Source organism: Crocuta crocuta, unplaced genomic scaffold (genome assembly GCF_008692635.1).
Source record: "Crocuta crocuta isolate KB4526 unplaced genomic scaffold, BGI_CrCroc_1.0 scaffold115, whole genome shotgun sequence".
NCBI lineage: Eukaryota > Metazoa > Chordata > Mammalia > Carnivora > Hyaenidae > Crocuta > Crocuta crocuta.
The window spans coordinates 6842992-6868400 of NW_027530575.1; the positions used below are offsets into that span (position 1 = coordinate 6842992).

The 25409-nt window shown below is 44.6% G+C and overlaps 1 protein-coding gene across 2 annotated transcripts in view; it reads left to right on the forward strand.

The window, feature by feature from the left end:
• The window catches only part of LOC144234574 (uncharacterized), a 46742-nt gene extending 21946 nt beyond the window's left edge, over window positions 1-24796 (forward strand). For both annotated transcript variants that reach the window (XM_077767900.1, XM_077767899.1), the window contains exons 2-5: window positions 20222-20346; window positions 20698-20824; window positions 21014-21074; window positions 22512-24796. In XM_077767900.1, coding sequence (XP_077624026.1) covers window positions 20344-20346; window positions 20698-20824; window positions 21014-21074; window positions 22512-24096 — 1776 coding nt within the window. In that variant the 5' untranslated portion in view covers window positions 20222-20343 and the 3' untranslated portion in view covers window positions 24097-24796. The remainder of the gene's footprint in view (window positions 1-20221; window positions 20347-20697; window positions 20825-21013; window positions 21075-22511) is intronic.
• The last annotated feature ends 613 nt before the right edge of the window (window positions 24797-25409 follow it).

Consider the following 25409-nt stretch of genomic DNA (forward strand, 5'->3'; position numbering starts at 1 on the left):
ACTACTTCCCATTCGTTAAAATCTGTTCCTTTTTTCTTCTAAGTGGGTATAGTAATATTCCGAGCTGTGTTCTTCCTTTCAGATGATTTTTTTAATTAAATTATCATATTTTTATTTCTAGGAGAGAGAGAGAGAGAGAGACAGCGTGAGAGCAGGGGAGGGTCAGAGGGAGAGGGAGTCACGGACTGAAACAGGCTCCAGGCTCTGAGCTGGCAGTCAGCACAGAGCCCGACGTGGGGCTCGAGCCCACGAACCGCGAGATCATGACCTAAGCGAAAGTCGGATGCTCAACCGACTAAGCCACCCAGGCGCCCCTATTAAAAATTTTTTTTAATGTTTTTATTTATTTCTGAGAGAGAGCGTGAGCAGGGGAAGGTCATAGAGAGAGAGAGGGAGGTACAGAATCTGAAGCAGGCTCCAGGCTCTGAGCTGTCAGCACAGAGCCCAACTTGGGGCTCAAACCCATGAACCGTGAGATCATGACCTGAGCTGAAGTCAGCAGCTCAACTGACTGAGCCACCCAGGCGCCCCTCTTTCAGGTGATTTCAAGTGGCTTACCAGGGCCTAGACTTGTAACATTTAGAAGTACTCTACAGCTGTTTACAGATCTATTTCTTTCTTACGAGTAATTGACATCTTCATCTTCTGAGAATAGAAATTTGTTGGTTTTCTTATTGAACTGGTGAAATTCCTGAAATTTTTCTTGCCTCCTTAACACGTAAACACTGGGTTTGTGTGGTTTCACTGGATTCTTGAACCACTGGATTTCTGTCATTTAAATTATTCGTGGTGGGGGGGCACCCGGGTGGCTCAGTCGGTTAAGCGGTTAAGCCTCCTACTTTGGCTTAGGTCATGATCTCACGGTGTTTCAGCCCCACGTCGGGCTCTGTGATGAGCTCAAAGCTGGCCAAGGGAGTTCCCTTAGGTCTTGATATTTTTACATGTTTGGGTTTCGCATCCATGATGCAGGTGCCCTGAGAGTGTGGTATGTGTATTGAGGAATTCTGTGAAGGTCCAGAGCTCTATCTCCTGGACAAAATGGTGACGGATTTGGGGGTTTAAACTGAATCTGCTTGAGTTTGGAGGAGGGAGTTCCGCTAAGCTTCCAGGAGAGGGGAGGGTGTGCATGGTCATGCCTGCAGCTGCTCAGGTGTCCCTACCGTCCCTCCCTCCCTCCCTGGGGACTGACCCGCTGTGGGGGGTGCTGTCTCAACGGGGCATGTCTAGACCCCCACCTGGAAATGTTTAACTTTCTGAATGTGGGTTTTCCTGACCTCTGTGTGAGCAGGCTGCTTGCTTATCTGAGCAGAGGTGTTTACATTTCTTTTCTTAGCAGTCTTCTCTCTCGACGATTTCAGCCCTTCCACTCTGGCTTCCCTTCGCAGTTTGCAGTTTTATTTCAGTCCGAGTGGGCCCAGTTTTTTTCTTTCTTGGGCTTTGACCACGTAAGGTGATTGAGAAATATGTGTGAGGCAAGAAAATCTTGAAACCAATTTTTATTCATTTCAGGCAACAGAATCCCAAGTGGTAAGGTGGGCACAGTTGCGTCCGTGGGCACAGTTTTCGATTTTATTTTATTTTTTATTTAAAAAAAATTTTTAAATGTCTTTATTTTGAGAGATAGAGACCGAGCAGGGGAGAAGCAGAGAGAGAGGGAGACACAGAATCTGAAGCAGGCTTCAGGCTCTGAGCTGTCAGCACAGAGCCGGACACGGGGCTCAAACCCACGAACTGCGGGATCATGACCTGAGCCGAAGTCAGACGCTCAACCGACTGAGCCACCGAGGCGCCCCTTGATTTTATTTTCTTTAACTTAAAGATTTTATTTTGGGGGGGGGGGCACCTGGGTGGCTCAGTTGAGTGTCTGACTATTTGATTTCGGTTCAGGTCATGATCCCAGGGCTGTGGGATCAAGCCCCGTGTGGGGCTCCGCACTGAGCATTGGAGCCTGCTTGGAATTCTCTGCTGCTCCTTCTGCCCCTCTCCCCACTTTGTGCATTCTAAAATTTAAAAAAAAAGAGAGAGATTTTGTTTTTAAGTAATCTCTATACCCAACATGGGGCTCCAATTTACAACCCCAAGATCAAGAGTCCCGTGCTCCACTGACTGAACCGACCAGGTGTCCCTTATTTTTCATTTTTATTTTATTTATTTATTTTATATCTTATATATTTAATTTTTTAAGTAGGCTCCACACCCAGTGCAGAGCCCAAAGTGGACCCCGAGCTCAAGACCTTCAGATCAAGAGTTGGATGCTTAACTGAGCCACTAGGTGCCCCCATTTTTTCATTTTTATTTTTACTTACTTTATATTGAGAGAGCAAACGTGAGTGGGGGAGCGTCAGAGAGAGGGGGAGAGAGAATCCCAAGCAGGCTCTGCACTGGCCCAATGCGGCCCGATCTCACGAACCATGAGATCATGACTGGAGCTGAAATCAAGAGTGGGACACTTCACCGACTGAGCCACTCAGGTGCCCCCCATTTTTCTTTATTAGATCAGTGTTTGTATGTTCGTGTCCCCAGAGAACTTTCATATTGAAAAGGCTACATTAAGGCAGATAAGTACCTATTTTAATTGATGTGAGAAAAACTACCCAATCTTATGTAAATTTTTAAAAAAGAAATCTTAGTTTTCAGGAATTAAATTCAACCCCCCCCAATGCAGTGCAACATGCATTACTCATTCCTGACAGTGTCCCCAGGGTAAAATATAGTGGAGGGACAAAATGTGATGTCCCCTGCCCTTTTAGTTACAGATTTGAAATTTTTCATTTTTTATGGGTTGTAGTTTTATACCCATTATGGTTATGGAATTAAATCTTGGGGCACCTGGGTGGCACGGTCGGTTAAGCATCTGATTCTTGATCTCGGCTCAGATCATGATCTCCGTGTTTGTGAGTCTGAGCCCCACATCGGGCTCTGTGCTGATGGTGTGGAGTCTGCGTGGGAGTCTATCTCTCCTCTCTGCCCCTCCCCAGCTTGTGGGCGTGCGTGCGCGCGCGCTCTCTCTCTCTCTCTCTCTCGCTCTCAAATAAACCTCAAATAAAAGAATTAAATCTTTAAATGATTTCCTAGATAGAAAAGTTTAAATTAACTTAAAATTAACTGTGAAGTAGCAAAAGTTAAAAAAACACTATGTGGTAAAATAGAGTGTATATAAATTTATTTTTATATTAATTGCATGCTGAGGATAAAAATTCATAAGAAACTAGTAGACTTAAAAAAATGTTTTAGGTTTATTTTGAGAGAGAGGTAGAGAGGGTGAACAGTGGAGGGGCAGAGAGAGAGGGGGAGAGAGAGAATCCCAAGCAGGCTCTTTGCTGTCAGCGCAGACAGCGTGGGTCTTGATCTTGTGAACCATGAGTGTGACCTGAGGAAAAACCAAGTCAGGCGCTTAACCAACTCAGCCACCCACGTGCCCCAGACACAGATTTTAAGATACGAAATGACAAGAGTTCAGGACTTGTTTTGTTAGAGCATTTTGTGTTTACAGAAAAGTTGATCACAAAGTCAAGTTCAAACTTGACCCTTTTACATCCACGATTTGCACTAATTCTTAACGTCTCTGATTATTGTGGTATATTTGTTACAATTGATAGACCAGTAGCGAGGCACTGACGTCCATTCTTTATCTGAACGTAGATAGTTTGTGTTATACAATTAATGGATTTTGGCAAAGGTATGATGACACGTGTCCATTTTCTGTATCATATAGAATAGTCTCCTTTTTCTAAAAGTACCCTCTGCTCCACCTGTTTCTTTAAACAGCCTTCTCTCCAACACCCCAATGTTTCACAAGTATCTTTAAAAAAATTCTTTTTAGGGGTGCCTGGGTGGCTCAGTTGGTCAAAGTTTCCTCCTAGTCTTTTATTGGCTTTATCCTTTATTTCCGTTTCTTCCTAAATAACATTTCATCACATGGCTGTGCCACAGGTTGTTAATTCATTCTGCTATTAAAGACTATTATGCTAAACTCTTGGCAGTTATGAATGACATACCTTTAAACCTTCATTTGCATGTTTCTGTGTGAGCACAAGTTTTCACCTCATCTAGGCAAAGACCAAGAAGTGTGGTCACTTGATCCTGTGGTCAGAGTGTATTTGGTTTTGTTTTGTTTTGTTTTAAAATTTTTTAATGTTTTACTTATTTCTAGGAGAGAGAGAGAGACAGCGTGAGCAGGGGAGGGTCAGAGAGAGAGGGAGTCACAGACTGAAACAGGCTCCAGGCTCCGAGCTGGCAGTCAGCACAGAGCCCGACGCGGGGCTCGAACCCACGAACCACGAGATCATGACCTAAGCGAAATTCGGACGCTTAACCGACTAAGCCACCCAGGCGCCCTGAGTGTATTTGGTTTTGTAAGAAACTGCCTGCCTTCCAGAGTAGCCGCATGCCATTTTCCATTCCTACCAGCAATGACTGAGGATTCCTGTAGATTTTACATCTTCACCAGTGTCTGGTGTTCAGAGGGTTTTGAATTGTATCCATTGTAATCAGTGTCTAGTAATAACCATTGTTCTGTTTATAATTCCCTAGTGAAATTTGAAGTCGAACTTCTTTTCATATGCTTATTTGCAGTCAGTCTGTAAATCTCGGTGATGTGTGTTCAGATCATTTGCCCAGTTTTTAAAACATTTTTTAAAATGTTTTTTATTTATTTTTGAGAGTCAGAGAGAGACAGTGCAAGCAGGGGAGTGTCAGAGAGGGAGACACAGAATCCGAAGCAGACTCCAGGATCTGCGCTGTCAGCACAGAGCCTGACGCGGGGCTCGAACCCATGAACCGCGAGATCATGCCCTGAGCAGAAGTCAGATGCTCAACCGACTGAGCCACCCAGGTGCCCCCATTTGCCCAGTTTTAATTGGATTGTTTGTTTCAACTCACTTTTAAGAATTCTTTGAACATTTTGGATGTCCTTTATCAGGTAACTATTCTGCGAAGATTTTCTCCCTGTGACTGACTTTTCATTTTCTTACCACTCTCTTGTAGAACAAGATTTTTAATCAAATCAAGTTTCCCTTTTTTTTTTTTCTTTCATGGATCTGTTTTTGGTATTGACTTTAGAATTCATCAGTTAACCCAAGATCGTTTTGGTTTTCTCCTGTGTTCTAGGAAGTGTTCACTTTTACGTTTTACAGTAATTTAAAAAAATTTTTTAATGTTTATTTTCTCGAGAGAGACAGAGTGCAGACAGAGGAGGGGCAGAGAGAGACGCTGAAGCGGGCTGCAGCCTCTGAGGTGTCCACACGTAGCCTGTCGCGGGGCTCAAACTCGTGAACCATGAGATCGTGACCTTGGACAAAGTCTGACACTTTGCCAACTGAGCCACCCAGGACCCCTAGCATTTCACATTTAGAATTACAGTATATTCCCAAGTAATTTTTGGTAAAGGCATAAGGTCCGTGTCTAAATGTATTTATTTATTTTGCATGTGGATATCTACTCTTTCTAGCACCGTTTCTTGAAAAGACATTTCCTTGGGGCACCCGGGTGGTCCGTCATCCTCCTCTTGATTTCGGCTCAGGTCATGATCTCCTGGTTTGTGAGTTCCAGCCCCGCATTGGGCTCTGCGCTGACAATGTGGAGCCTGCTTGGGATTCTCTCTCCCCTCTCTCTCCTGCTCCTGTGCACTCGCTTTCTCTCCCAAAATAAATAAATAAATACACACTAATTAAAAGGGATGCCTGGATGGCTCAGTTAAGCATCTGAGTCTTGATTTCGGCTCAGGTCATGGTCTCTTGGTTCATGGGTTCAAGACCTGTGTTGGGCTCTAAGCTGATTAGCATAAAGCCTGCTTGGGATTCTCTCTCCTCTCTCTCTCTCTCTCTTCCCCTCCCCTGCTTGTGTGTGCACATGCATGCGTACTCTCTCTCTCAAAATAAATAACTTAAAAAATTTTTTTAAAAAGAAAGCACGTTTCCTCTATTGAATTACCTTTTAGTCCTTTGTCAGCGATCGGTTGACCACGTTTATGTGGGCCTGTGGGAAAGCAGTTGACCTCTGCGTCCTTTAACCCTGCTCTACTCTCTTACTCATCTTCAGAGTGGTCTCTGAGACTGTGGTGGATTCTTTCTGATACTCTACGTAGAAACCCAGGTGATGGGGGCCCCTGGGTGGCTCAGTCGGTTGAGCGGCTGACTTCAGCTCAGGTCATGATCTCGCAGTTCGTGGGTTTGAGCCCCGCTTCGGGCTCTGTGCTGACAGCCAGCTCAGAGCCTGGAGCTTGTTTCAGATTCTGTACCTCCCTCTCTCTCTGACCCTCCCCTACTCATGCTGTCTTTCTCTCTTTCAGAAATAAATAAAAAAACATTAAAAAATTAAAAAACCCATGTGATGTGTAACTCACAGTTTTATTTTTGCTTCCCAGCCTATATCTAGCTTCTGTTTCCTTTTGTTGCCTTACTGTTAGCTAGGTCTCCAGGCACAGTGAGCACTAGGAGTGGTGAGGGACTTCTTGCTCCTTATCTTCCCAGGAAAGCAGCCTGTCTCTCACCATTAATAGGATGTTGACTCCAAGTTTCATGTGGATTTTCTTTTTTGAGAACAGGAACGAATTCCCTCTGTTCCTAGTGTGTCAGCATAAGTGGATGTTGGGATTTATCAAATGGTTTTTCATCCTCCCTTCCTTTCCTTCTTGATACTAGTAATCTCTGTCTTCCCTCTTTTCTTACTTAGCTTGACTGGACATCCGTTAATCATTTCAAAGAACTAGCTTTTGGCTTTCTTGATATTGTCTCTTAATTTGCTGTAATTTTAATGTCTTGTGTTAATTTTTTTGCCATTTTATTGTCCTTATGTTTATTGATATATAATTGACGTGTAACATGAGCTTCAAGTATACAGCATAATGAAATGATTTGGTATTTGTATATATTTGGAAATACTTCCCCAATAAGCCCAGTTAACATCCTTCATCACACATGGTTACAGTTCTTTTCCATATCATAGAAAATTTAAGATCTGCCCTCAGCAACTTTCAAATATTCAGTAGTACAGTATTATTAGCGATAGTTACCATGTCGTATGCTATGTCCCCGTGACTTAATTTATAACTGAGAGTTTGTAACTTTTGACCTTCCTTCACCCTTTCCCCCACCCTCCACTTCTGGCAACCTCCACTCTGCTTTCTGTATGAGCTGATGTTTTCATTTTTAGATTCTGCATTAAAAACATTTTTTTTTTAAATATTTTTATTTATTTCTAGGAGAGAGAGAGAGAGACAGCATGAGCAGGGGAGGGTCAGAGAGAGAAGGAGTCACAGACTGAAACAGGCTCCAGGCTCTGAGCTGGCAGGCAGCACAGAGCCCGACGCGGGGCTCGAACCCACGAACCGCGAGATCATGACCTAAGCGAAAGTCGGACGCTTAACCGACTAAGCCACCCAGGCGCCCCTAAAAACATTTTTTTAATGTTTATTTTTGAGAGCGAGAGAAGAACACGTGAGTGGGGGAGGGGGCAGAAAGAGGAGAGACACAGAATCTGAAGCAGGGTCCAGGCTCTGAGCTGTCACCACAGAGCCCGACGTGGGGCTTGAACTCATGAACCGCGAGATCATGACCTGAGCTGCAGTCAGAAGCTTAACCAACTGAACCACCCAGGTGCCCCTAGATTCTGCATTTAAGCGAGATCAAACAGTATTTGTCTTTCTCTCTCTGACTTATTCCACTTAACATTATCTGTTACAGATGACAAGCTTTGATTCTTTATCATGGTTGGATAACACTCCATGAATATATATCAGCCTGTCCATTGGCGAACACTGATATGGGTTATGTATCCTGAGTGTCGTATTTGTAAATAATACTGCAGTGAACGTAGGGTGTGTGATCCTTTCAAGCTGATAAATATCCAAAGGTGGAATTGCTGGATCACATGGTCATTGTGTTTTTAATTTTTTGAGAACTTTCCATTCTGTTTCCTTAGCGGCTGCACCATTTACATTCCCACCCACAGCCCTCCAAGGCCCTCTCCACCCTCACCAACACTTGTTATTCCTTATCTTTTTGATACTCACTATTCAGACAGGTGTGAGGTAGCAGCTCATCGTGGTTTTGTGTTGGATTTCTTTGGCGATTACTGACATTGAACGTTGACATTTTTACTGACATTTTTCACGTACCTGTTGGCCGGCTGTCTGCGTTCTGTGGGTAAATACCTGTTTGTTTTTTTGTTTTTTTGTTTTTTTATTTCTAGGAGAGAGAGAGAGAGAGACAGCATGAGCAGGGGAGGGTCAGAGGGAGAGGGAGTCACAGACTGAAACAGGCTCCAGACTCTGAGCTGGCAGTCAGCACAGAGCCCGATGCGGGGCCCGAACCCACGAACCGCGAGATCATGACCTAAGCGAAAGCCGGACGCTTAACCAACTAAGCCACCCAGGCGCCCCGATAAATGCCTGTTTAGATCCTCTGCCCCTTTTATTTTTTAACTGGCTTCTTTTGTTGTTGAGTTTTAGGAGTTTGTTAGGTATTTGGATAGAACCCCTTAGCAGAGAGATGATTTGCAAATATTTTCTCCCATTAAAAAGGCTGCCTTTTCATTTTATTGTTTTCTTTTGCTGGACAGCAGCTTTTTAGTGTGATATAGTCCCACTTGTCGATTTTTGCTTTCACTGCCTGATCCAAAAAGTCCTCTCCAAGACTGATATCAAGGAGCTTGCCAGCTGTTTTCTCCTAGAAGTTTGTGGATTCACGCCTCACGCTCGGGTCTGTAATCCATTTTGAGTTGATTTTTGTATGTTGTGGAAGAAAGTGGTCCAGTTTCCCTGGTGCTACTTCGTGAAGAGACGGTCCTTTCCCCCACTTTTTCTCCTTTGTTGTAAATTAGTGGACAGTGAAGTGTGGATTTATTTCTGGACTCTGTATTCTGTTCTTTTGTTTTTAAACATTTATTCATTTTTGAGAGACAGAGAGTGAGCAGGGGAAGGGCAGAGAGAGAGGGAGGCACAGAATCTGAAGCAGGCTGCAGGCTCTGAGCTGTCAGCAGCACAGAGCCCGACATGGGGCTCAAACTCAGGAACCGCGAGATAATGACCTGAGATGAAGTTGGACGCCTAACCAACTGAGCCACCCAGGTGCCCCTGGACCCTCTATTATGTTCTGTTAATTTCTATCTCTTTTTATGCCACTGTTCTACTGTTTTGATTGTCACAGCATTTTAACATAGTATGAAATAAAGTGTTGGGCCTCTAGGTTTTTTTATTGTTCTCTCCCCTCCCCCCTAACCCTCTGAGCCATCCCGGTGCCCCCTCTTTTTTTCACACAGATTTGTTCTCTTTTTCTCCCANAAAAAATATTTATTTAGAGAGAGATTGAGACAGCCCAAGTCGGGGAGAGGCAGAGAGAGAGAGGGAGACAGAGAATCTCAAGCAGACTCTGCACTGTCAGCTTGGAGCCCAATGTGGCGCTCGAACTCACAAAACTGTGAGATCTTGGCTTGAGCCAAAACCAAGAGTCAGGTGCTTAAACAACTGAACCACCCAGGCGCCCTCCCCAGATTTGTTCTTCTTCAGATTGCTTTGGCTCTTTGGACTCTTTGTGGTTCCAAGCAAATTTCATGGATTATTCTATTTCTGTGGGAAATGCCATTGAGATTTTGATAGGGATTGTAGTGAATCTGTAGTTTGCTTTGGGTGCTATGGATTTTAACAGTATGAATTCTTCCAATCCGTCGAGCATGGAATATCTTCCCCTTTATTTGTGTCGTCTTCAGTTTCTTTGATCAGTGTCTTACAGTTTCCATTATACAGGTCTTTCACCTCCTTGGTTAAATTTATTCCTATTTTGTTCTTTTTGATGTAATTATAAGTGGACTTTAAAAAAATTTATAAAAATTTTAATTTTAATTCCGGTGTCATTAACATACCTTTAAAAATTAAGATTTTTTTTAAGGTGGATTGTTAAATTTCTATTTCTGATAGAAATTAACCAATTTTTGTATATCAATTTTGTACCCTGCAAGTGTACTGAATTTGTGAGGACATAGTTTTTTTGGTGGAGCTTTTAGGGTTTTCTGTATACAGACAGTCCCCAACTTAACGATGGTTTGACTCAACATTTTTTGACTTCACGATGATGCGAAAGCAAAACTCATCCGTTAGAAACCGTACTTTGAACTTGGATCATTTCCTGCTCTAGCAGAGATGCAGTACGCTGTTCTCTGGTGATGCCGGGCAGTGGCAGCAAACTGTAGCATTGCTGTAAGTGTCCACTGCACAATCGTGAGGGTAAAATGGTTCTTACCCTTATAACCTTTCTGTCCCAGCACAACCATTCTGGTTCTTGAGTATGGTATTCAGCAAACTACGTGAGATATTCAGCCCTTCGTTAAAAACAGGCTTTGTGGTAGGTGATTATGCCCAACTCTAGGTTAACGTAAGCATTCTGAGCACACTTAAGGTCGGTTCGGCTAAGCTTCGATATTCGGTAAGTTAGGTATATTAAATACATTTTCAATTTAGAGATCTTTCTAGTTTATGATGGGTCTGTCAGTACATCACACAGTCGTGAGTTGAGGAAGATCTGTAGAATGTCATATACAGTTAGACCTCATTCCCTCCTTTTTCGTTTTGGGGGTGTGAGGGGGTGTCTTTTATTTCTTTCTTCTTGCATAGTTGCCCTGGCTAGAACTTCCGATTCTACGTAGTAAGCGTCCTTCTCTTGTGCCTGATCTTAGAGGAAAAACCTCAGCCTTTCAGCACTGAGTAAGCGGTCAGCTGCGGCCTTCTCACGCATGGCCTTTATTATGTGCGGATACTTTCTGTGTCCACCCACTTTTTTGAGCGTTTTTTATTGTAACTGGATGTGGGATTTTGCCATATGCCTTTTCTGCATCTGTTGAGATAATCATAACGATTTTAATCCTCACTTTGCTAATATGGTTTATCACATTGATTTGCAGATGTTGAATGATCCTTGCATCATGGGATAAATCTCAATGTGGTGGGTGATTTTTTGGGGGTATTGAACTCCATTTGCTCATATTTTGTTGAGGACTTTTCTGGCTTATGTTTTTCCAGGATACTGGCCTGTAATGTTCTTGGGGCATCGTTGTCTAGTTTTGGTATCAGGGTAACACTGGCTTCCTGAAGTTAGTTTGGATGTGTTGCTTCTTGTTTTTTTAGTAAGAGTTTGAGAAGGAGTTGCTATTACTTTCTCTTTGAATGTTTGGTGGAGTTTACCATCCTGGGCTTTCTTTGTTGGGAGGTGTGTGTGTGTGTGTGTGTGTGTGTTTAATGTTTGTTTATTTTTAGGGAGAGTGGGGGAGGAAGGGGTGAAGAGAAAAGAGTGAGGAAGGGGGAGGGGCAGAGAGAGAGGGAAAGAGAGAATCGCAAGCAGGCTCTGCACTGATAGTGGGTTCCCACAGTTTGTGGGATCATGACCTCAGCCAGAATCAAGAGTTGGATGCTTAACCAAACTGAACCACCCAGGCGCCCTTGTGTGTTCTTAAGTTAGTTTATTTTGGGAGAGGGAGAGAGAGAGAAAACACAAGTTGCAGGAGGCCGGTAGAAAGGGAGAGAGAGAATCCCAGGCAGGCTCCATGCCCCATGCAGAGCCTGACAGAGAGGTTTTCGATTACTGATTGACTCTTCTTATTAGAATCAATCTATTCAGGTTTTTGGCCTCCTCATGATTCACTTTTCATAGCTTGGTTGTTTCTAGGAGTTTATGTGTTTCTTTTAGGTTCTCCAGTTTTTTTTATATTGTTATATTGTGCATAATTGTTCATAGTAGTTTCTTACGCCCCTTTGTATTTCTGTGGTTCCAGTTGTAATGTCTCCTCTTTGATTTCTGATTTTGAGTGCTCCCTTTTTTGATGGGGGGGAATCTAACTAAAGGTCTTGTCCATTTTATTTATATTACCAAAAAGCCAGCTCCCAGTTTCACTGATTTTTTTCCTGTTGTCTTTTTAATCTCTATTTCATTTATTTCCAGTATGCCTTTTATTATTTCTTTCCTTCTACTAACTTTGGGCTTCATTTTTTTTTCTTTTTTCTAGTTCCCTATGGTGTAAAGTTAAGTTTATTTGAGATGTTGCTTGATGTAGGCGTCTGTCACTGTGAATGTCCTTGGAATTGCTTTTGCTGTATCTCATAAGTTGTAGCGTGTGTAGTATTACCATTTTCACTTGTTTCAAGGTATTTTTCTTTTAATTTCTCAGTTGATTTCTTTGACCTGTTGGTCGTGTAGTAGCATTTGTGAATTGTCCAATTTTCTCCTTGTAGGCGATTTCTAGGTCTACCATTGTGGTTAGAAAAAGAGGCTTGATACGGTTTCAATGTTCTTAAGTTTATTAAGACTTATTTTGTGGCCTGACATATGATCTGTCATGGAGAATGTTCCATGTGCACTTAAGAATGTGCATTCTGGGGGCGCTTGGGTGGCTCAGTCGGTTGAGCATCCGACTTCCACTCAGGTCATGGTCTCATGGTTTGTAAGTTCGAGCCCCATGTCAGGTACTGTGCTGACAGCTTGGAGCCTGGAGCCTGCTTCCGATACTGTGTCTCCCTCTCTCTCTGCGCCTCCCCTGCTTGCACTCTGTCTCTCTCTCAAAAATGAATAAACATTAAAAAAAAAAGTGTGCTTTCTGTATATTCTGTTGTGTTAGATGGAATGTCTGTTAAGTCTGTCTGGTTTAATATGTCATTTAAATTCAGTGTTTCCTTATTGGTTGATGAAAGTGGGATATTAAAGTCCCTCACTGTTATTGTATTGCTGTTTTCTCCCCATAGGTCTGTTAATATTTGCTCTGTATATTTAACATTCCTATTTTGAGTGTCTACACCTTCACAAATATTACATTCTCTAATTGGAATTCACCCCTTTATCGTTACATAATGATCTCCTTTGTCTCTTATTACATAGTCTTTGGCTTAAAGCCTGTTTTGTCTCCTACAAGATAGCTAGTTTTATTTTGATTTTCATTTGCATGGAGTATCTTTTCCCATCCTGCTTTCAGTCTAGGTGTGTCCTTGCACCCGAGGTCTTTTATAAGCAGTATACGGATTCTTAAAAGTCAGTTCAGCCCCCCTGTCTTTTGATTGGAGAATTTAGTCTGTTGACATTTAAAGTAATTATTGATAGGCATGTACTAATTGCCATTTTGTTCACTGTTTTCCTCCCTGATTTGTAATTGTTTTTTATTTTGTGCAGTTCTGTAGGTTTATTTTAGACTCCTTTCTGTTCACCTTTTGTGTATCTGCCTACCTTAAGTCTTTGCTTTGTGATTACCCTGAGGTAGAGATTTGTAACAATTATTTTAAGCTGAGAACAATTTAAGTTTGAGTGCATTCTAAAACTCTATACTTGGGGGCGCCTGGGTGGCTTAGTCTGACTTTCGCTTAGGTCATGATCTCGCGGTTCGTGGGTTCGAGCCCCGCGTCGGGCTCTGTGCTGACTGCCAGCTCAGAGCCTGGAGCCTGTTTCAGAGTCTGTGACTCCCTCTCCCTCTGACCCTCCCCTGCTCATGCTGTCTCTCTCTCTCCTAGAAATAAATAAAACATTAAAAAAATAAAATAAAAACTCTGTTTGTATTCCTTCCCACGTTTTATATTTTTGATAGTACAGCTTACAGCTTTGTGTCTCCATTAACAAGTCAGTGTTGTTATTTTCGTACTTTTGTCTTTTAACATCAACTTTGAAGCGATTAACTCACCCCGTTTACAGTGGTCTGAATTTTGCTATACGTTTACCTTCAATGGTGCAATTTGTACTTTCATGTTTTTCTATTATTAACATCCTTTCATATCAACTTAAATCCCTTATTACACACCTTGCACGGCCACTCCAGTGATGGTGAGCTCCTTTAGCTTTTGCTCCTTTCAGAAACTTTTTCTCCAGTTCTGAAGGGCAGCTTTACTGAGTTGAGTTTCCTTGCTTGGCATTTAAAAAAAAATTATTTTATTTCTGAGAGAGAGCGTGAGCAGGGGAGGGTCAGGGAGAGAGGGAGACACAGAATCGGAAGCAGGCTCTGAGCTGTCAGCAGAGAGCCGGACGCGTGGCTCGAAACCATGAAGCACGAGATCATGACCCGGGCCGAAGTCGGACGCTTAACCGATTGAGCCCCACCCCCCCAGGCGCCCCAGTTTAGAGTTTTCTTCAGGCTGTCTTACTGCTAGGAGGTCGGGCAGAGGACAGTCTTTTCCACAAGTCCAGACCTCGGTCCACAGAGTTTGGAGAGTGAGGCAACGCCCAGAACGGCCCTGTAGTGAGACCAGAGGGTCTGCACACACCTCAGAGGGCTCGCGTGCACCTAAGTGACAGCTAACCTTTAATTAGATACTGTGCACCAGGAAGGGGAGACGTTGTGTTCTCTCTGATAGATTCGCGAGAGGCCAAAACGAGCCTCCCCCCATCGCAGCCTTGGCGGCCGTTCCTGATGTGCGTTTATTAATCGCCAAGGGGCCAGAGACATGTAGACACGTTTGTCACTGAGCAAACCTGACTATGGAGGCCCGAAGAAGCAGCACTGTCAGCACTTGCACACCCCTGTCTTCCCCAGGCTCAGAGAGGACGTGGCCGGGTCCTAGGTGTGTCTGATTAGCAGCTTACCCCTCCGATCACAGCCATGAAGCGAGGCCGGCAGGCCTCTTTCGTAGACTGGCTGCCTCGTCCGCTGCCCCTTTGCCCTGGCTGCCCTGAGAACGGAAGCCGGTTAAGAACCCTTTCTCCAGGGGCGCCGGGGCGGCTCAGTCGGTTTAGCGTCCGACTTGGGCTCAGGTTGTGATCTCACGGTTTGTGAGATCAGGCCCCACGCGGGGCTCACTGCTGTCATCACAGAGCCTCTGTCAGGTCCCCTGTCTCCCTCTGTCTGCCCCTGCCCCACTCACACACACCTGCGCTCGCTCGCTCTCAAAAAACATTTTTTTAAGCATTAAAAAAAAAACGCATTTCAGTTTGTCACAGCCTCCTTGGTCCTGTGGCTGCCAGTGCCATTGGCTTTCAAAGATGTTTGGGGGGGGTTCATCTTCCAATCGAGGTCTTAAAAGTTGGGGGTGCCCCAGTGTCGGGTTCAGAACCTTTGGTCCTCAGGGAGAAGCGTGGGGTTTTGAGTTCCCTCCTGATGGTGGGTCGCTGCGCCAGCCTGCTCTCATGCGGGTTGTTTCCTCCCTCATCTGGTGTGTGGGAGTCGCTTAGCCCGTTTTGGGGGTTTGGTTTCTTCCAAGGAAATCCTTCTGTATGTAGAATGTAGATGCGTAGATTCAGCGTGTCTGCGGGAGAAAGTAGGTTCAGGATCCTTCTCCCGTTACCATCTTGAACAGGACTCTCTTATTCGGCTCATTTGAGGTTACTGCTTTCTAGATTAATGTTGCTGTCACCCGCGAACATGTTTTGTGTGATTTTTGTGGTTTCAAATATAAGGTGTTCTGTGTCCCAGAAGGTGGTTTGTCTTGAATGTTCTGTGTGAACTTGAGAAGAATGTGCGCTCTCTTGTTGATGGCGCATTCCATGGATTTTAGCTGAACCTGTTGTGCGCGGGGCTGTTCAGTTTCACGGTTTTCTTCCTGATTTTCTGCCTGCTGGACACTTCTGTTACTGGTACGGGGGGTTTGATGGGTCCAAATTTTAGAGCAAATGTGTCATTTCTTATTGCATCTTATGAGTTTTTGCCTAACCTATTTTGTTAGTCTGTCATTAATGCACATGCACAGAAAGGACTGTTGTTTTCTTGGAGATGTGACCCCGTTGTCATTACCCGATTCTCTCTTCATCTGAAACTTCCTTGCTATGAGGTAGGCTTCGTCTGAAACTTACATGCTCTCTGCCTGCTTTCTTTCAATTACTGTAGTTCGGCAGGTCTTTCTCCCTCCTTTTAACAGTATTCATGTCTTCATACTAGTTATTTATAACGTGCTGTGATAGCATCTTTCAATTGTAGGGTTTAGACCATTGACGCTTAGAGGTGCCTGGGTGGCTCAGTTGGTAAAGTGTCCGACTTTGACTCAGGTCATGATCTCACGGTTCGTGGGTTCGAGCCCCGCGTCGGGCTCTCTCCTGACAGCCAGCTCAGAGCCTGGGGCCTATTTCAGATTCTGTGTGTCCCTCTCTCTCTGACCCTCCCCTGCTTATGCTCTCTCTCTCTCTCTCTCTCTGAAATAAATAAAAAATAAAAAATTAAAACAAAACTTTAGAACATTGACACTTAAAGTGGTTCAATCCCTACCATGCTTCTACTCTTTTTTGTTGTTGTCCTTGTTTCTTTTTGTGTTTTCCACTGTTTTTCTGCCGCCTTTGCCTTTCCTTGAGCATTTTCTCTCTTCTCAGTGTATCAGTTATAGTTTTTCAGAGCTTTCTGTATACATTTACAGTTAACTCAGATCCTCTGACAACACTGTACCTGAAGTACCTCAGGACTGAGTACTCCTAATTCTCTCCATCCCTTGTAACACTGTCAGTTTTTTTTTTTTTTTTTTTTTTAACATTTATTTTTGAGAGACAGCATAAGTGGGGTAGGGGGAGACAGAATCTGAAGCAGGCTCCAGGCTCGGAGCTGTCAGCACAGAGCCCAACGTGGGGCTCAAACCCATGAACCGTGAGATCATGACCTGAGCTGAAGTCAGACGCTCAGCCTCCTGAGCCACCCAGGCGCCCTGTGACATTGTCATTCTTTTCACTTATCTAGGAATTATAAGTATAGCTGAATACATTGAATACGTTGTCACTATTAACTTGAACGGTATGAGTTAATAAAAGAAAAGGCATTTTACCTTCATTACTGCCTTTCCTGATGCTTTAACCTTTATCTACTTCCTGATGAAATTTGCTTTTTTTCAAAGTTTTTTAATGTTTATCTTAGAGAGAGAGGGAGAGAGAGCGCGCACGAGTAGGAAAGGGGCAGAGAGAAAGGAAGATCAGACTCTGAAGGAGGCTCCAGGCTCTGAGCTGTTAGCACGGAGCCCGACGCGGGGTTTGAACTTCCAAACCATGAGATCATGACCTGAGCCACAGTCAGACGCCAAGCCCACTGATCCCCCCCAGGCGCCCCTAGATGAATTTCTTTTAATGTTTCTTAACATTAAACAGGTGGACTCGTGTCAGATTCCTCAAATCTCCGAGATTCTTTACGTCTCCCTCATTTTTGAAGAATAATTTTGTCTGATGACGTCTGTGGGACAGCAGTGGGTCACTCACACTGCGAGTGTGTCGTCACTCCCGGCTTCAGTCCTAACTCTTGTCCCAGTGTAACTGAGGTTTGTTTTTCTCTCTGGCTTCTTTCACCGTTCTTTGATTTTTCTCCAGTTTGAATGATCGTGCTTGAATGTTTATTTTTGTTGTTGGGGTTCCCCCCCCCATGTCTTGTTTTGTCTTAGCTTCCTGGGTCTGCAGTTTGCTCTCATGAATGTTATGAAATCCGGTGATTCTTGTTTCACTTATTTTTTTCCGTTCCTTTCTGCCTTTCTTTTCTTTCCATCAGTTATTTCCATTGTGTATTTTACTCCCGAAGTTCTTGGATACTGTCTTGTTTTTTTCTGTAATTTTTTTCTGCCCCAGTGAAACACATTCTTTTGAAGACAAGCTTTATTTAAGAATATTCTGGGAGGGGCGCCTGGGTGGCTCAGTCGGTTAAGCGTCCGACTTCGGCTCAGGTCATGATCTCACGGTTCGAGGGTTCGAGCCCCACGTCGGGCTCTGTGCCGACAGCTCAGAGCCTGGTGCTGCTTCGGATTCTGTGTCTCCTTCTCTCTCTGACCCTCCCCTGCTCATGCTGTCCGTCTCTCTCAGAAATAAATAAAACATTAAAAAAATATATTCTGGGAGCACCTGGGTGGCTCCATTGGTTAAGCATCTAACTTTTGATTTCAGCTCAGGTCATGCTCTCCTGTTCGTGAGTTTGAGCACTGCATTGGACTCTCTCTCAAATAAACTTTAAAAAAAATTCTGGGCATATTTCAAAACCGCTTTTTTGTCTCCAATTTTGAAGACAGTGGTTTGCCCTCTGTCCTCAGTTCTCTAATGAATTTAAGAAGAGTTGTTCATTTTAAGGTTTTTTGCTTTTTCCTTGGGAGGGAGTGACTTCTTAGTTCATTATATGACTTAAAAAAAGAAAGAAAAAAATCTGACTCCAATTTTTAAAAAAATTTCAATTTACATCCAGGGTAGTTAGCGTATAGTGTAACAATGATTTCAGGAGTAGATTCCTTAATGCCCATCAACCATTTAGCCCCTCCCCCCAATACCCCCTCCAGAAACTCTTTGTTCTCTGTATTTAAGAGTCTCTTACATTTAGTTCCCTTCCCTGTTTTTATATTATTTTTGCTTCCCTTGCCTTATGTCTCATCTGTTTTGTATCTTAAATTCTACAGATGAGTGAAGTCATATGCTATTTGCCTTTCTCTGACTAATCTTGCTTAGCAAAATATTGTCTAGTTCCATCTATGTTTTGGAAATGGCAAGATTTCATTCTTTTTGGTTGCCAAGTAATACTGTATTGTATATACATACCACTTCTTCTTTATCCATTCATCCATCGACGGACATTTGGGCTCTTTCCATACTTTGGCTGTGGTCGGTAGCACTGCTATAAACACTGGGGTGCATGAGCCCCTTTGAAACAGCACACCTCTATCCCTTGGATAAATACCTAGTGGTGCAGTTGCTGGGTCTTAGGGTAGTTCTGTTTTTAACTTTTTGAGGGACCTCCATACTGTTTTCCAGAGTGACTGCACCAGTTTGCATTCCCAGCAGCAGTGCAAAAGAGATTCTCTTTCTCCACATCCTTGCCAACATGTGTTGTTGTCTGAGTTGTTAATAGTAGCCATTCTGACTGGTGTGAGGTGGCATCTCATTGTGGTTTTGGTTTGTATTTCCCTAATGATGAGTGATGTTGAGCATTTTTTCACATGTCTGTTAGTCATCTGGATGTCTTCTTTGGAAAAGTGCCTATTCATGTCTTTTGCCCATTTCTTCACTGGATTATTTGGGGTTTTTTGGGTGTTGAATTTGAGTTCTTATATAGATTTTGGATACTAACCCTTCATCTGATATGTCATTTGCAGGTATCTTCTTCCATTCTGTTGATTGCCTTTTAGTTTTGCTGATTGTATCCTTCACTGTGCAGAAGCTTTTTGTTTTGATGAGGTCCCAATAGTTCATTTTAGCTTTGCTTTCCCTTGTTTCCAGCGGTGTATTAAGAAGTTGCTACAGCCAAGATTAAAGAGGTTTTTGCCTGCTTTCTTCTCTAGAATTTTGATGGCTTCCTGTCTTACATTTACGTTTTTCATCCATTTTGAGTTTATTTTTATGTGTGGTTTAAGAAAGTGACCCAGGTTCGTTTTTCTGCATTCTGACTCCAATTTTTGATGTTTGCTCCCGACGTTGAAGCTCATCCATCCTCCTTCCTCTCGTCCACATCTGTCCAAGGTGGTAAGAAAGCCTAGTACTTCCTGCTTTGGCCGTGACAAGCGATTCGGTCCACAGAAGCCCCTGCCCTTGTGTATGAACTTTCAGTCCATCCACAACCTAATTAAAAAAAAAAGTCCACGTGCTTCCCCCGCCCCCCCCCCAGCCGTTTCATCCTGCTTGAGAGGGTCTGCCTTCCTCCCCAGAGACGTCGGTTATGGAATCACTTCTTTCATACCCTGTTGCCAGGATGTACTGTCATCAGCTTGAGGACTCCTGTACTTAGGTCGAGGCTGTTATGCTTCCGTGCCCCAGAGTGGAGCTCATAAATGCGAGAAGCTGAGGGCGCTGCCTCAAGGGTGGCTGGTCGGGAAACTTCCTCCTGAAATCGGAGAATGGAGATTTTATGTTCTTTTGGAGGAAAGCACTGCAGAATCCTTGATGATTATCAAGTACAGTCAAACCGCTGTGGAAGTCTGCGAAGTGCCTTGCAACCTGTAGTTCTTAACCTGTTCCTCAAGGTCAGTGTGGACCAGACGGTTATAGTTTGACCAGAAAGAGCTTTTCCAGCACCTTTTCATCTCGGTATGTGCCCTAAAAAGTGAGCAGCGGCGCTGAGGCTCACGTGTATAGGGGTTTTGTGGCGATCTGAATCGTCAGGCCTTTTGAGCATGTCTGGGCCCTAACTTCTGCATAATTTACCGGCTCCATGAAGTGGGTCAGAGAGAGAATGGAAATACCGAGCGTCATAAGTACTACACAGGTTCAAAGTGGTACTTCTGCACGGGAGTGTTATCACTCATCCAGCTCCCCCCGGCTGCTTTTCACGGCCTGGAGAACCTCCGGCCCGTGTGGCAAACTGATCCTTGTTACAAGTTGGATTTCCACAGGCCTCCTGGACTCTCATGTTTGGTGATGGGACTAGAAGAAAAAGCGTCCGGTGCTTCTCTGTGTTTTATTCATTAAAACCTCATGCAGATTTGACCCCGTGCATCATGGAGCGCTGAGTTAAATGGTAGGTAATAAGGAAAGGAGAGGAGTTTTTCTCAGAAGGAATTGGTGTGCTTGAAATAATACGTGGTCTTTTGCGTGATCTCTATCTCATTTCTCTGAGGTGCTCTGGACCCTGCTGTTAGAGAACAGTAACATTTCAAGTGATCACAGTAAAAATGCATAAATAACCTGCATGTGTTCATGACGCTGTTGAATTCACGAGGAAGTGTGAACAGAGAATAAGTCTCTCAGGACCCAGACTTAAATTTTTGGAGATCACAGAAGCGTACATAACCTTCCTGTAAATTGAGTAAAAAGCCCCTGTGCTGGCAGACTCACGCATACTACTGTCACCATATTTGGGATGTTTTAGGACTCAGTGACGTTTGAGGATGTGGCTGTGAACTTCACCCTGGAGGAGTGGGCTTTACTGGATTCTTCACAGAAGAAACTTTATAGAGATGTGATGCGGGAAACCTTCCGGAACCTGGCCTCCCTAGGTAAAGGGGATATTTATTTCTTACTCAACTTTGGCTTAGAGAACAAGTAGTTCTGGCTCGTGAGTCTTGGTCCAGCATGTGGAGAAAGAGTATGTTAGTAAGGCTAAGCTCACCAGAGATCTAAAATCTGGTAACTTTTTCTATAATTTCTAATAATTTGGATTTATATTTTTTTGGTCTGCGTTTTAGAGAGAAAATGGAAGGATCATGACCCTGAAGACAGGTGCAAAACCCAGAGGGGGAAACCCAGGTGAGTCACACAGTAGGTAGCAGTGTCCTACATGAGGGTCTATGATGTCATGAAATTTTTTTAAGTTTATTTATTTTGAGAGAGAGCGCGCACGCGTGCGAGTGAGCACAGGCGGAGAGGAAATAGAGGGAAGAGAGAATCCCAAGCAGGCCTTGAGCGGTCAGTGCAGAGCCCGATGCAGGGTCTTGAACCCACAATTGTGAGATCATGACCTGAGCCGAAACCAAGAGTCCAACCGACTGAACCACCCAGGAGCCCCCGTCATGAATTTTTAATCACCAAATTATTCAGCTTCAAGTTTATCCTTAAATTTTTTTTCACTGAAAATATTTACCTAAATGTGACATTGGTGTTCAGTGTTTGCAAAACCGTCCGCTTAGAAACAGCATGAAGAAACCCTGTAGATTAATCATCACTGGGGGCTCCTGGGGGGCTCAGTCGGTTGAGCGTCCGACTTCGGCTCAGGTCATGATCTCACGGTTAGGTGGGTTCGAGCCCCGCGTCAGGCTCTGTGCTGACAGCCGGCTCAGAGCCTGGAGGCTGCTTCGGATGCTGTATCTCTCTCTCTCTCTCTCTCTCTGACCGTCCCCCACTCATGCCGTGTTTTTCTCTGTGTCAATAATAATAAACATTAAGAAAAAAACCAAAATCACTGTTCACGTAATAGCTGTGCTCAAGTCCTCTTTACAGAGCACTCAGTATATTAAAAAAAATTTTTTTAATGTTTTATTTCTGAGAGAGAGAGTATGAGCAGGGGAGGGTCAGAGAGAGAGNAGAAAGCGTGAGCAGGGGAGGGCCAGAGAGAGGGAGATACAGAATCTGAAACAGGCTCCAGGCTCTGAGCTAGCTATCAGCACAGAGCCTGATGCGGGGCTCGAACCCACGAACTGTGAGATCATGACCTGAGCTGAAGTCAGATGACTAACCGACTGAGCCACCCAGGCACCCCAAGAAAAAATTTTTTTAAATGTTTATTTCTGAGAGAGACAGAGTGTGAGTGGGGGAGAGGAAGAGTGGGAGACACAGAATCCGAAGCAGGCTCCAGGCTCTGAGCTGTCAACACAGGGCCTGACGTGGGGCTCAAACTCATGAACCATGAGATCATGACCGGAGCCAACGTCGGATACCCAACCGACTGCACCACCCAGGCGCCCCAGGAAACCTTCATTTTGCTGTGAATTATAAAAATGTAATTCTAATTACATTTGGGTCGTGACTGACTTCAGGTCATGATCTTACAGTTCATGAGTTTGAGCCCCACATCAGCCTCTCTGCTGTTTCTCAGAGACCCCACTTCAGATCCTCTGTCCACCCCCTCATCTCCTTACCCTTTCCCTGCTTGCGCTCTCAAAAATATTTTTAAAAAATAATTTTAATACTCTATGAATATGAATTATTAAAGACATCATTAATAATAATGCTTCTTGATTTTTACAGAAGTCCTGTGGTAGAAAAACCTTGTGAAAGCAAAGACGGTTGTCAGCGTGGAGAAACCGACAGCCAGATTCCAAATCTTCATCTGAGCAAGAAAACTCCTTCTGAGGTAAAACCACCTCAAGGTCGTCCGTGTGCAGAAACCTTCAGCCAGACACCAGCACTCAATCTGAACAAGAAAACTCCCTCTGGAGCAAAACCCTGTGAGTGCAGCACGTGTGGAAAAGTCTTTGTGCGCCATTCATCCCTCAGTCGGCACATCAGATCTCATGCTGGACACAAGCCGTACGAGTATCACGAGTGTGAAGAGAAGCCATATAAGTGTAAGGAGTGTGGGAAGGCCTTCAGTTACCGCAAGTCTGTTCACAGGCACGAAAGGACTCACACTGGAGAAAAACCCTACGGCTGCCAGGAATGTGGGAGAGCGTTCACATGGCTCACAACTTTTCGGAGACACATGATAACTCACACCGGAGACGGACCTTACAAATGCAAGGACTGCGGGAAGGCTTTCAGTTGTTCCACGTCATTGCGGACCCACGAAAGGACTCACACCGGGGAGAAGCCCTATCAGTGTAAACAGTGTGGGAAATCCCTCCGGTCCCCGCTGGGTTTGCGAATACATGAAAGAAATCACACCGGAGAGAAGCCGTATGAGTGTCAGCAGTGTGGGAAGGCCCTCAGCTGCCCCAGCTCTTTTCGGAGGCACGAGCGGACTCACAGCGCCGAGAAGCAGTACGAGTGTAAGCAGTGTGGGAAAGCCTTCAGCTCCCCTCTGGGTCTGCGGATACATGAAAGGATTCACACTGGAGAAAAGCCGTATGAGTGTAAGGAGTGCGGGAAGGCCTTCATTTCTCTGTCGAGCATTCGGACGCACATGATCACGCACACCGGCGACGGGCCCTACAAGTGTAAGGAGTGCGGGAAGGCCTTCATCTGCCCCAGTTCCTTTCGATCCCATGAAAGGACACACACTGGAGAGAAGCCCTACGAGTGTAAACAATGTGGGAAAACCTTCAGTTGGCCCAGTTCCTTTCGAATCCATGAGCGGACGCACACGGGCGAGAAACCCTATGAATGTAAGGAATGTGGGAAGACCTTCATTTATCGTACGACCTTCCAGGGACACGTGAGAAAGCACACAGGCGAGAAGCCCTACAAATGTAAGGAGTGCGGGAAGGCCTTCATTTCTCCCTCGAGCGTTCGAACGCACATGATCACGCACACCGGCGACGGGCCCTACAAGTGTAAGGAGTGCGGGAAGGCCTTCAATTTCCCCAGTTCCTTTCGAATACATGAAAGAACTCACACGGGCGAGAAGCCCTATGAGTGTAAACAGTGCGGCAGAGCCTTCAGTTGTTACACGTCCTTTCGGACACATGAAAAAACTCACACCGGAGAGAAACCCTATGAGTGTAAGGAGTGCGGGAAAGCCTTCATTTATCGCACCACCTTCCGTGGACACGTGAGAACACACACTGGAGAGAAACCCTACAAATGTAAGGAGTGCGGGAAGGCCTTCAGTCGTCCTAATTCCTTTCGAAGGCATGAAAGATCACACACTGAAGAGAAACTGCCTGAGGGGTAAGCGGTGCGGAGAAACACACTTGATCTTCATTCTTATGTGTGAAATCCCCCACTGGAAAGAAGCCCAGTAAATATAAGCAAGCTTGATACAAATCAATCCGTGTGTGATGTTCCAGAAAACTGTCACACGGCAGAATCATCGTAAAAGCTATAAACATCCTGTCTTGCTCAGTGCCTCGCTCTTACGGTGGATCTCTGGACTGCGGATATTTACTGCTTACTTTCAGAAACGAACATTGAGCTGAGAGAGTTCTGTAAATACGGTACTAAGATTGATAGAGAACTGTTTTCTCCATAAATCTGTAACACTTACCTCTCTCCACTTGTGAGCTTGTTTGACCCAGGGGTGACGTGAAGTGGTTTCTAAATATGCAAGTGGGCTAAATGTTTATATAACGTTTCTGCTGAATCATGGATCAGTGACATTTTGGTATTTGTTGGGACTTCCCTGCTGGCCTCCTGTGTCAGTATCCTTTACCCGTCATATATTCCATCTTTCTTGTGAAAAAAACCAGTTCCTGTGTTGGCCAGAAGAGCTTTATCCCGTTTTTCCTGTTCATAAAAAGATGCCCTAGTTTTGTAAATGTGCAGAGTTTATATGTAGCCCGATGTCCGTTCCCTTTGTCATTCCTTCTGGCTGGAGTCTGAATACTCCACGTCGCCTTAATGCCTATCGCTGGATAATAAAGTGCAGAATTGGAGATGGCGCTCTTAAAGTCTGTTTTGTCCCCTGGGTAATGTGGCCTTTTCTAGAATCTGCCTCCTCTGTGGTTCCATGTTAGAATTTACCTGTGGCCTCACCTGTGGGAGATCGGGGAGGCAGGGCAGGAGGCAGCAGGTCTCAGAGCCACTGAGTGGAGAGGCGGACAGATGCATGGGAGCCTGGAGGGTACCCGCTTGCAGCCTGTTTTCCCGATTCCCTCCCCTGCCACTCAGGAGTGTCCGCAAAGCCAGCTGACTGCTTGATTCCATTTTGTCAGACGTACAGGTTTCCACAGATAACCTTCCCACAGTCCGCATAAAAGGTCCACCACGGTCTAGATTTTCCTGCAAGTCCCCATGTGTCCACCAGGCAACTAATTTGAACCTTCACAACTGGGAGTATTCTCTGATGCTCAGACTCGACTTTCTAGATTATAGTCCTAGAAGGTCTCGTCTGCATAGTAAACACCTTGTTCTAAATACCACCGGTGCCCAGGGCCTCCTGCCTCCACCTCGACCGCTCCAGCGACGCCAGCCAGGAGAACCGTGGGGGAGGCGGTTCCTGTGCTGTGCTGCTCAGTGCCTGCTCTGACCTTGCCCTTCCCTGGGGGA